Source organism: Dermochelys coriacea, chromosome 8 (assembly GCF_009764565.3).
Source record: "Dermochelys coriacea isolate rDerCor1 chromosome 8, rDerCor1.pri.v4, whole genome shotgun sequence".
In the NCBI taxonomy this organism is placed as follows: Eukaryota; Metazoa; Chordata; order Testudines; family Dermochelyidae; genus Dermochelys; species Dermochelys coriacea.
Window position 1 is genome coordinate 7,828,205 of NC_050075.1, and position 12,789 is coordinate 7,840,993.

General features: G+C 44.1%; 1 protein-coding gene across 4 annotated transcripts in view; it reads right to left on the reverse strand.

Moving 5' to 3' along the window:
• Positions 1–8,976, reverse strand: part of MAML1 (mastermind like transcriptional coactivator 1) — a 28,554-nt gene extending 19,578 nt beyond the window's left edge. For 2 of the 4 annotated variants that reach the window (XM_043490891.1, XM_043490890.1), the window contains exon 1: positions 8,201–8,225. Coding sequence is in view for 2 of the 4 variants with exons in the window: in XM_038414172.2 (XP_038270100.1) it covers positions 8,201–8,578 (378 nt within the window). In the remaining 2 variants the exon portion in view is untranslated. Of the gene's footprint in view, positions 1–8,200 lie in introns of all 4 variants that reach the window. The other 2 variants (XM_038414172.2, XM_038414173.2) reach the window with 2 other exon arrangements.
• Between the last annotated feature and the right edge of the window lie 3,813 nt (positions 8,977–12,789).

Genomic DNA, 12,789 nt, shown 5'->3' on the forward strand with positions numbered 1-12,789 from the left:
CTGTACAGATGCTGCAGAAAAAATTGTCTACATATTTGTTATTGTTGGCATCAATGCACAAAGTTTAAGCCGGAGAGAGATCTGTTAGCAAGACACTGGGTTTGGGCTTATAACAAGCTATTAACTGACTTCATCTTCTTGCTGGTTTATTTTTTACTTCTAAAGAAACCAAGAGTGCATTTGGATATATGGATTTCCCCAATGACAAGACCTAGCTACAAAAGTTTCCAACAGCCAAAAGCCTTTTTTTCTGTATGTCAATATTTGTGCCTTTGAAGGTTAAAAGTAATAATGGAACACAAAGTCCTCCCAATTCATAAAGTTGGATAGTCGCCTTACAGATACCCCACAAGACAAAGGTGAGTAATCCCCTTTCTGAAAGGAAGACTAAACAAAATTTTCAACATATCAGGTCTTGGCTTCTGCTGAGTAGAAACTGATACGTTTGCCAAATCAAAGTACAGTGACAAGACCTAGACTTCTTGGGTGCAGTTCCAAGTACAGCCAGTTCACAAAATCCTGGCAGCTGAGAGTTATGAGTCAGTCAACAAACTCCATGAACAATCAGCAGCCCAATCAAAAGATCTTGAAGCAAGAAAATCCTGTTCTATTATTATGAAAGCCCAAAAGGAACAGAAACACTGTTTGCTGGTGTGTAAGGAAAGCCGTTTAGACTGTTTAGGTATGTTGGCCATTGTAATCATGTTAAGTGCAGTGGCCTTTTGGCATGCTGCTCTTGCTAGTTGTTCATAGCACAATCAATCTATTTAATCCAGTGATCCCCAAACTGTGAGACGCACCTCCCTAGGGGGCATGCAGAGGAAAAAATTTTTTTTGGGGGGGGGGGGGGGAGAACAGGCAGCAGGGCCTGGACAGCCCCCATAGGGAGTGGGGGAGGGAGTGCCACCCTGCTCTGGCCCCAGCTGCAGGTTCCACCCCCAAGCCAGTTCTGCCCTCATTCCTATTCCTTATCCTCCCCCAGCTCCACCTTCAGCCCAATCACCTCTGCTGAACTATCTGTGTTGTAACAGAGGAGGGTTGTGGACGGATTCCATTACTGGCAACTCGGGTGAGGGGAGGAGGGTGCACAAGAGGAAAAGTTTGGGGACCATTGATTTAATCAACAAAACAATATGAACCAGTGTTTTCCCATTCACATGAGACCAGAGTTGGATTTCTACGTCTGATTTCTCGCCCCCTTTAAATTGACTTAGGCCTTACCTACAATGGCATTTTTGTACCACTGCAAGCACGTCACTTGGGTGTGCTGTGTCTACATTAGGAGTCTGCACCATTGCAGCAACCTCATTGCCAACAGGAAAGGCATGGACAAGGCTTTAACCCATCAGTTTAGCTTCAATGAAGCAAGGCTCATCAAGCCCTCCTTACTAGGAAAGTAGACTACCAGTATATAGTGCCTTCAGGGGAATGGTGATCATAAACTAATAGAGAAATCAAATAAGGACAACTGGGAGGGCCTCAGGACTCTAGAAGTAGGAAGAGTTGGAAACCCACCCGTTACACATCCATCTGCAGAGATCAAATCTTTAAAACAGCATCACTTATGGCGAGGAGAAAAAAATTCTCTTCTGGCTGAAAGAATTTTACGTACTATTGTTGGAAGTATCACATCGGGTTATTCAGCAAAAAGATTTAAGAAAAATACTCCTCTTTCTTCAGTTTGTGTACCTCGCACATTTGATAGTATTTTCCGTATATACTCAGTTTCCTGTTTGACCATGTCTCTCACAGCAACAGGGAAAAAGCGTTTTTTAAAACAGGAAAATGTTATTGCAAAAGTCACAAAAATTAGCAGAGACCCACTGTAGTACCTGACTTTTAATCATTATCTGAAACTGTTTAGATTTCAAATTGGCATCCATTATGTAGATCAGCTTTACTTCAACATTATTAAGTTGGAGACTAGAAATAAAGTGTGGCTCTCACATTTAACAGTAATTTCAAAATAGTAGTGACAGTCTCCTAATCTAACTACATTAGATATTAAAAGGATAGTCAAATCCTATTTTTGAAAATTCTGTACTTTGTTATACTAATATTGAGTATTAGACTTGACGGTTAATAAAAATTTGTGTTTTGTGTGTTTATTTTGTGTGTCAGGTTTCAGAGTAGCAGCCGTGTTAGTCTGTATTCGCAAAAAGAAAAGGAGTACTTGTGGCACCTTAGAGACTAACACATTTATTTGAGCATAAGCTTTCGTGAGCTACAGCTATCTGATGTATGTATAGTCTAGTATAGATCTAGAAAATGTACTGATGTACTGATCTAGAAAAAATACTGCAATGTAGTTTTCCCCAAAATCAACAAGTTAGTAATAAGCATGCTCTAAGAAATCAGTGTTTATCTCCCTGTGCCAAACCAAAGTTATGAGCAAATGATGCCAAATATTTTTAGAAGTATTACTATTTTAGTAGTGCCTACAAGCTCCAGCTGAGATCAAAGTCCCATTGTGCTAGGTCCTGTATAAACATATAAGACGACAGTCCCCGTCTGCTTGGGCAATGGCTGAATCTCACTCAAGAGGTAACCTCGTGAGATGGAAATAGATACATTATCAGAGGTCATGGTCTGGGAGTAAATACAGAGTATTTAAAATGATTTTCTTGTTAATACCATACATTAGGAATTTCTCTACTCACTTGATGACTGAAATATAAACAGCTTGTATAACTATGTTCTGCTTCTTTCAAGGAAAGCATTTTATTACCAAATCTGTTCCCATACCCTAGAATGCTCACCAGGCTGTCAGAGAACCACAACACTGGACTAATTTTAACGTGACTTCTACTTTCATTCCAAAAAATGTGTGTGTTTGGGAGGCAGCATGCTGTAGTGAAGAACAGCTACAGATGTGTATGTATAAAAATGTAAGCACCTGTATTATTCACAAAAGGCAGCTTCTGCTACAGGAACTGTTCTGCTGAATCAAAACTGCCATGCTTTTAGCAGCAATGCTAGGTTCTCCACCTAAGTTGAACTTCAGCAGCACTGATCACTCCCAGTTCTTTACAGTTTAGGAAACACCACTGCAGGCCTTAGCAATCCAATAAAAAAGTGTTTTAAGCACACCGCAATAATTTGTGCCAAGAAAAAGCAGACAAAAAACCTGCTTGAGTTGTTTGGCAACAAACTATCAGACTTGTCAGCAGATGATGGCAATGGTGTAATTATGGTGAGACAGCACTACACTGTTATAGTAGAGTATTGCAGAGTTAGTCATATTTTGCTATTTTGGGGCCAAAAAAATAATTAACACACATTTCTGACATCCACGCACAGAGCTAATGCAGCCCCTCCCCCCCCGCCACAAAAAAAAGGTTTCAAATAAGTCAAACTGCAACACTAGGAACCACTGTTCCCTCTAAACTATGGGTGTGTGCGCGCGCACACAGATCCTAAACCCCGTGCACACAGCGAAACACTGCGCACACAAATATTTGCACAGCAACTTTTTGTGCATACAGCCTGTCAAAAATTAGAGGTAACACTGCTAGGAACCCTTGCTAGTCCAACCCAGACAATACTTCATTTATTTTCTGCTACTACTCTAGATCTGAAAGTCAGGACACAGATACAGTTTTCCCCACTTTATTTTACTCTGTGTCGATCTTATTTTTGCTTAAAACTCTTCGTCTTTTACCTGCAATAGAGCCCTGCAGTGGGACCTGGATCCCATAAATCCTGGAGGACCCACTGCCATAGGAACAGGTAAAAATGTACTTTGTTGTAAACAGAAAAAAAAAAAAAATACCCCACACACTGTGGTAATTTGCATGAAAACAATCTCTCGGTTTGTCATAAAGAGAATTTCAGCAATGTAAAGCAAGTTTTTCCTTTTTTAAAATAAAGGTTTTAATATTTAAATTTAAGCAAGGGATAGAAAGATTTGATGTCTATTTTAACAGGAGTTAAAGTTGTTGTTTTTTTAACATGTTTAAGCAAGATTTATTTTATTCTTTTAGTGGTAAAATTTGTGTCTGAATTCTGTTTATTTATATGTACACAATATATTAACTGACGATTCTGGGGCTTGTTGTTTGTAGTAGCACGGGGAATCTGTCCCTTTTGCAGAATCTAGGTTTCTGCAGGTGGGAGCGGGATAAAAATGCAAGAAACAATGCAGGAGCGAGTGGGAGCGGGTATTGCAGGGCAGGACAGGAGCGGGATTAAAAAAAATAATCCCACACAGAGCTCTAATCTAGGACACCTTTACTTCACTGGGGCTAAACAGAGCAGAGAGGTCATTTTAAGTATAACAACATCTCTTCACATCACACCCAACTAGCTGCTCAGCTGCGAAAGACTATATTGTGTGCTCTTAAGATTTAACAAGAATCTTTCCCATAACAGACAATCAAACTGAGCTTTCCTGGCCACTGTAGAAATACCATTCTCGGTTTTGAGGCAAGATTAGAAAAAGTAATCACCTGTACAATAACTGTTCACTGATGAAAGCAAGTCATAAGAAATGTGTAAGCAGGTCTGTTTAATGATGGTGTATTTTCCACCGAATGCATCCGATGAAGTGAATGGTAGCTCACGAAAGCTTATGCTCAAATAAATTTGTTAGTCTCTAAGGTGCCACAAGTACTCCTGTTCTTTTTGCGAATACAGACTAACACGGCTGCTACTCTGAAACCTGGCTAGGAGAGCACAACATGAAATAAGCAGTGGAGATAAAAATCCAAATCTTTGAATTCTTCCCAAATCTATATCAGGAAGAAACTTCCTAATAGTGAGATTTTGTGTTTACTTTAAGGTCTTTCTAGGGAAATCGAAGAAACCCCACCACCACCACACACAGACCACAGACATTTACAAGCAAGTTTACCTTAAAACACTGGAAGAAACTGAAAGCAGCAGACTTGGCTGGAAATTAGGAAAAGAGGAGGTGTGCTATATGACCTATAATGTCTAGGTTTCTGAAACACAGGATTAGCATGAGGGACACCCAGTTATCTAAATACTAACACTTGTCTTCATAAGGCAGAAAATAGTTAAGACTGAAATGGAAATCTGATGTTTCTATTTAAAGGAAATTTTAAAACTTTAAAAACAGCCTCACATTAAGGAAAAGAGGAAACTAAGCATCATTTCCTTTTTTTTTTTTTTTTTAAACTGGAGGACAAGTTTCGGTTGCACACACCCTCAGCTAGAAGTATTTCTGCATCACGGCATATTCATCCTGGCAAACAAACAAAGGATTAAAGTGACCCACACTTCTGTTTATGCCCCAAGATTGTTTTAGACCCTGAAACCAGACAAAGAAATAACTATCGGACAAAGCACTTGACTTTTAACTTTGTCCCATGTGAGGATCACCACCACATAAAATGCCAAAAAAGAAATGAAGGTGCTCCCATTGCTCCCCTTTTACTATTCTGAACTGCTATCGAGTACACACAGCATCTTGGAATTCACAAGCAAATAAATACAGCTGTTCAGAAATGTCCTTTCATTATAGGTCATCAGATGCTATACAGTTTGGCAGCTAACCTGCATTATTATGAGTGGCTTTTTTTCCTTTTTTAGACCAACATCAATGTTTCATTAGCTTTAAATGAAAGTAGCACTACACAGAGCAAAGCCTTCTAGAAAATGTTTTATATGGATCTCTTTCAAAAAAGTTCCATGTAGCTCAGCAGCTGCATTGGCTGATGTATTACCTGGTTAATGGCTTAACATGCATTATTTTGAAAGGAACATGCCCAAAATAATTTAACACAAAATAATTTTATCGTGAAACCAAAGGTTTAGTGAACATTCCAGACAATACTCCACCCCCTCCCACACACAGCATGCTCAGTTTTGATATTTGGTGGTGAAACATCAGGATCTGCGTTAAAGTAATACAGACTACACCAAAGAACTGAAATAAGCAACATATAAAAAGGGATTGTTTTAGTTGAATTACTAAGTAATCCAACTATATAACCAAGTAACAAGATGAAGCAGTAGCAGCAACTTATCTTACAATCATGTATACTAGGAAAGAAGCAACAGGCCAGCATAAGGAACAGTCATTCATACACTAAAGGCCTCCTCTTTGTGTAAATCAACAGTTGGAGGCAGCTTCCTGTACAAGAAGGGCTTCCCCAGATGCACAGTGCACTTCCAAACCACAATGTTTTTGTGGAATTTAGAGTCTTCATTATAATGCAAGCTAATGAGATGAAATCCACATACAGAGCAACTTAAAAGAAATGTCAGCAGTGAATCAAGACAGTTTTTCAGAGGTTCAGTATGAAGAAGTGTGCTAGGCAAGTGCATTCAGTGTGTTAATCTAACGAGCTGAACGAGCCACAAGCGTGAATCCTTGAAGTCCAGATGCAAAGCAAGCAGAAGCCTTAATTTTATGATCAACAAAACAGGCATTTAAATCCTGGGTTCATTCATTCAAGACCCAGCCTGCTAAGTGAAGTTTCCCTTAAGTGATATAGATATTCTCATTAAGGAAGTACAAATTGTTCCTTCTTTCAAGGATTTTTCTCCTCTTCTACTGTGTGAAGTTTTTGACTCAATAATAAGGATTTTTTCCTTCAGAAGGGGAAAGGTATACACAAAGATCCAAAGGAATCATCAGAAAGACGCGTCCCCACCACTTATGAGATAAAATAACGATTCACTCAAGTTCACACTACAATCATGAAAAATGCAAGTTTGTAATCATAGGCATACTAAAGGCTAATTCATTGTGACTGATTCTTCCTGTCTTATGTAGTCATATACTCCCGTACACAGTGAGCATAAAATGCTACCATTGCTGCAACTAGACATTTCTGATTTGATAGCATTTTACTTTTTTCCACTTGGATAAATCATTATACAAGGTGTAAAAAAATGGCAAATCAGGCCCTCTTATGTATCTAGATTTGATCAGTGCTCAGGAAGCCAAACAAACTACACTGCATTCCACAACTTCAGTGTGGCCTGCATAACACAAAAGCTTTTGTTTGTTTGTTTTAAATAAATAAATAAATAAATTAAACAGCTCACTGATACTTCCAACACGCCAGATTTTACCCTTGGAGAATTCACTTCCAAATCCCAAAGGCAAGTTAAAGACAACTTTCTGACTACTGCTTTTGGCTGTGACTTCAATCAACCATCTATAAATGGGTCCTGGTGAATATTCCTCCAAGCCATTTATCTTACATAAAAATGTGATGTTAAATATGCATATAACTGGAAAGGTGCCCAATTAAAGCCAAGAGGCATCTTGAAAGGAGCTCAGGATAATAGTTTTATGATGGACTTCGGGTACAGTTTAGAAACTTTACTTTTTTATGAAGACACTAGGTCACTTTTTAAAAGTTGTTCTGCTACACTGCATTTCCCTGCTCCCTGGCCCCATCATATATACCACCTTAAAAAGAGCCCAGAACAAATTAACCACCACCTATACTGATGAACATAAAACATTATTTTACAGTACACCATCACAACCAGTAGTGCTAGTGAGAAGAGAGAAATTATCCTTTTGAAAATCAAGCCATTTTTAAATGGGTGGAGTGGGATCACTGTATTGGCCAATATTAGCTCAAATCCAGCAGAAAAAGTGGCAAATAATCAGCTACTTTTTTAGCACCACTTCACTTACTTCTTTGCAGTGTGGTGTAGTATTAATGGATGTCACTATTTTGAAAAGCAGAAAACGTCTAGTTAGTAAGAACTGCCTTTACCAACCAACTAGAACCGCTGACCAACGCCTGACAGCTTCGATCTCCCTTCTTGTTCACTTCCAATACAACTATGAAAACGGTCACAGAACAAGAACTACCCGGGTTGCTCCTACAGAGACAACTATGAGTCAATTTGCCAGAACCACAAATAACCAGGCTACCTGGAGCACAATTCTAAGCTGCTAAAACATCTGCGATTGTTCTAAATGGAAGTTACTCCTGTCCCTTCCATATCCGTTGCTGGCCGCTTCTGCATGCGCTGTCAATGCAGGAGGATGGCAGTCAGGGCAGGAATACCCAACCACTAAGTTTCAGCAGGGACTGCACAGGGACCTAGCCATGTAAGACTACCTCCTGCCAGTATGGGCCACGATTCCAACGCTAGAAGGGCTGGAGGGTTCCTCTCCTCTCCCCTCCCAGCCTGGACAGGGAAGTAGCTGGGCACTCTCTCATCCACCCCGACCTCGGGGCCCGCTCGGGAACGAGCAGCTCCTTACCGCGATCAAGGCACTGCTGCGGCCGTGCTGCTCGCCGCTCGCGGCATCAGTGTCGAGGCCGTTGGCTCCAGTCCTGTCGGCGTTGCCCGCAACCACAGCAGCAGCAGGAGGAGGAGCGGCGGGCGGCGGCGGCGGCGGCGCCGGGGGAGGCTGGCGGTGCTTCCCGGCCCGCTTGGCCTTGGCCTGCAGGCAGCGCTGGTGCAAAGCGAAGGTTTGCTGGCGCTCCAGCTCCAGGCGCTCTGGGGACACGGCCTGGTAGCGGGACTCGCAGGCGCTGTGGTGCCGCCGGCACAGCTCTATGCGCCGGCGGAGCCGCTCCATCACCGCGCTGTGCCGCGGCACCACGAACTCCGCCATGGGGCAGGGGGGCAGCACCATGGGCCGGGGACCGAGGGGGGCCGCCGCCGTTCACCGGCTCCTCACGCCGACCCCACCATGGCCAGGACACCGAAGAGGGAGAGACCGGGGCTCCCCTCGGACCCTACCCAGGCAGCCCTCAGGCCTCGCCCCCTCCCACCCGGGATCCCCTCAGGCCTCGCCCACCCCCCACTTCCTTCTCTCTCGGGCCCGGCCCGACTCCCTTCACGGCACCCCACTCCCCCTTCGGCCCGCTGCCGCCCCCGCCTCCTCAGTCCTGCCCGGCCGGAGCCCGCTCCACTTCCCCTCAGGCGCGGCGGCCGCCCCGCTCAGGCCCAAGCCCCCGACTCCCCATTGTTAGCTGCGCGGCCGCCATCTTGAAATTGCTTTTCCCCTTAAGAGCCGAGTTCAGCATAAATAGGCGGAGCTTCCTGGGTGGTGTCTGACGTCACGCGTACGTAAGTGCGTCGCTGGAGATGATGGACAATTTCTCAAGCTCCGGGGATTGGTGGAGCGGGGAGCAACGGATGTGGCCTAATGACGAGGCTGTCGGCTGTGCCCCTAACCGCGTTTAAAAGGCCGCGAGGAAGAGGCGGGGGCAGCTTGGAAACAGCGAATGAGGAGGAGTTAGGTGTGATTGACAGGTTAGACCATCCTTCTCCAGCCAGTAGAGGACGGGAAGACAGGAGGGCACGTTATCCCCTCCCCCGCACCGCTAGGGGCCTGATGAATGAAAAATTAGAGACTAAATTGGTGGGTTTGTAGAAAAGAGAGCCTGTCACAAGCACCAGAGCTTGAGAGACTATAAATGTGGTTGATAAGAGGTACTGTAAGAGGGGTACTGTAACCTGCTCCTACTTTTATAAAGCATTGGTCTTAGTACTACAGGACTGGTTAAAAAACCCCTAGAATATAAAATTAAGCTGGTATGCGTTAAATGGGTCAGGGAAGATGGGGGGGAGGGGGAAGAGGAGCTGTGAGCCTGAGATCCACCCAACTAAAACCCCTCCAACGCATCATCAAGGATCTACAACCTATCCTGAAGGACGAGCCATCGCTCTCTCAGATCTTGGGAGATAGACCAGTCCTTGCTTACAGACAGCCCCCCAATCTGAAGCAAATACTCACCAGCAACCACACACCACACAACAGAACCACTAACCCAGGAACCTATCCTTGCAACAAAGCCCGTTGCCAACTCTGTCCACATATCTATTCAGGGGACACCATCATAGGGCCTAATCACATCAGCCACACTATCAGAGGCTCGTTCACCTGCGCATCTACCAATGTGATATATGCCATCATGTGCCAGCAATGCCCCTCTGCCATGTACATTGGCCAAACTGGACAGTCTCTACCTAAAAGAATGAATGGACACAAATCAGACGTCAAGAATTATAACATTCAAAAACCAGTTGGAGAACACTTCAATCTCTCTGGTCACTCGATCACAGACCTAAGAGTGGCTATACTTCAACAAAAAAGCTTCAAAAACAGACTCCAACGAGAGACTGCTGAATTGGAATTAATTTGCAAACTGGATACAATTAACTTAGGCTTGAATAGAGACTGGGAATGGATGAGTCATTACACAAAGTAAAACTATTTCCCCATGGTATTTCTCCCTCCCACCCCACCCCCCACTGTTCCTCTGATATTCTTGTTAACTGCTGGAATTAGCCTACCTGCTTGTCACCATGAAAGGTTTTCCTCCTTCCCCCCCCTGCTGTTGGTGATGGCTTATCTTAAGTGATCACTCTCCTTACAGTGTGTATGATAAACCCATTGTTTCATGTTCTCTGTGTGTGTGTATATAAATCTCTCCTCTGTTTTTTCCACCAAATGCATCCGATGAAGTGAGCTGTAGCTCACGAAAGCTTATGCTCTAATAAATTTGTTAGTCTCTAAGGTGCCACAAGTACTTCTTTTCTTTTTGCGAATACAGACTAACACGGCTGCTACTCTGAAAAGTATGATGAATTGGCAAGTAAACCTTCCAGGGCCACATCTTGAGGTGGCGAAAGTGAAGAAGAAAGGCAGTGAGATAGACGTGCCCAAGGCCACGTGACCCAGGAGGCAGAGGTAAGTCCTGGCCGTGACTGACATCAGTTCTTGCAGAGTTAGAGTTCTTGCAAAGTCATGGTAGGTAGGCATGAGCCGTGACCGCGTTGATGGTGGCCCTTAAAACCTACACCGTGCCTACGTTTTGTAAGATTGACTTTTCGGTTTTGATACTGACCTCTACAGAAGAAAGGAAGTCCAGCAACAGAGGTTGAGGCCCAAGCTTCTTGTTTGTTCTGGCAGAAGCCAGTTGTCGAGATGTGGGAATACAATAACTCCATAACATCTTATGTGAGCTGCCACCGCGAAACCCTTGGTGAACACACTGGGAGCCATGGTAAGTCCCAAAAGGGGAAAATTCTGTCCTGGAAATTTTGTGAGCTGACCATAAACCTCAGGAACCGTCTGTGGGCCAGGTGTACGTCTATGTGAAAGCAGGCATCCTCCATATCAAGAGCTTTAAAGCACATGCCTTTTTCTAATGAGGGGATGATTTCAGATGGTAACACTAGCAGCAATCCTAGCTTTAGGAAGAATAGATTGAAAAAACAAAGGTCCATGATAGGTATCCATCTGCCCTTTTTCTTGGCTATTAGGAAGTAAGCTGAATAGAACCTAGTTCCTGAATATTCCAGAGGGACATACTGCAGAGAGGAGCAAGACAGCAAGGAACATACCTCTTAGGTGAGGATGCTGTTGTGAGATTGATCCTAGGAAAGGGATCAGGACTGGGGGCTGTGGATGAGGTAGTGTGCTGACCTATCTTATAGCCATGGTGGATGACATTTAGCACTCATCTGTTATTGCACTCCAAGCTGAAAAGAAGAATACAGATGACTCCTGAAAGGGGTGGGGTGCTTGTATGCAGTAGGCATTGTGGTGGACTGCTCTCAAGAGTTTTTCAGAAATATTGGTTCTCTGATAGTTGCACCTGGGAGGAGGAAGAATGCAAAGATGGTCCCTGAGGGTGTGATCTGTAAGTTTTCTGATGCTTGTGTGGCAGTTCATAGGGCCTCTGATGGAAGAGCTGCTTGGTCCTGTAGCATTGTGTAGGTGGGTAGTAGAACTGGAACTTCCATGCAGGCATGTAAATACCCAGGGAATGCACTGTAGCTCTGGAATCCTTGAGGGTGTGCAAGGAATAGTATTTTTTGGTTAAAAGATGGGATTTGTTGAAAGGCAGATCTTAGGTAATATTTTGTACTTCCCTGTGGAAATCAGAGGTGTGGGGCCACAACAATTCCTGCCACAAACTATACCTCTGGCCATGGACCATGCAGAAGTGTCCACTTCAATCAGCTGAGGATGCAGCGAAGTCTTCACCACCAGTTAACCCTCTATGATTACTTGGAGTAGGTGTACACACAGCTGGTGTGTGCCAAACTGTCCTGGGCGGCTTAAGTAGAGTGTCGTTGATGAGTAGCTCAACTTTACCCGGTGCCAATGAATAAAGCATGTCCAGGAGCTGGTGTTGGGTATTCTGTACCTCCTCCAGTGGGATGTAAAGCTCCTCTGCCACTCTCCTTCGGAGATCCTGAAACTGGCAGAAGTCACCAGGGAGTGAAGAGGACACCAAAACAAGTGCCACATCCCGAGAGGAAGACTGAAACCTCTGCCTTGCTCTGTTGGTACCATCGGAACCAGGCTGAGCAGCTATTCCTCTATCGCCGGTTCTGAGCATTTGCTGGAAGGCATGCAGGACAAGGAAACTGGAGACTTCTCCCTTGCTGAATGTGTGGGTTCCGATGATGAGGATTGTGGCCAAGGTCCCCAATAGGGCCAGCATGATTGATCCAGAGGGTGCTGAGAAGGACCCCCGTGGTGTGGGAAACCAATGGCTCTGAAGCAGCTGCAGCTGAGGATATAGTGCCATGGTGTAGATTGCTTCCTTTAGTAGTCCTGATGGCAGTATGTGATGGACGGACCATGTTCCTTATCTGACTCATCTGAAGATGAGAACTCTGAAACAAGTTCTATAGGGTGGCACCATCAGAAGCATGTGGATTGCTGGAGCAGGAGGTAAATGATAGGCCAAGTGTGGCATGTCTATAGGGGAAGGTACTATCTCCTAGAAGTGGAGGGTCTAGACAAGCATAGAGAGGTTAGGTCTCCCAGCGCAAACACGTCCTGGGGATCTGGTGCCCTCTCCAGTCTCCCAAGAGCTAAGG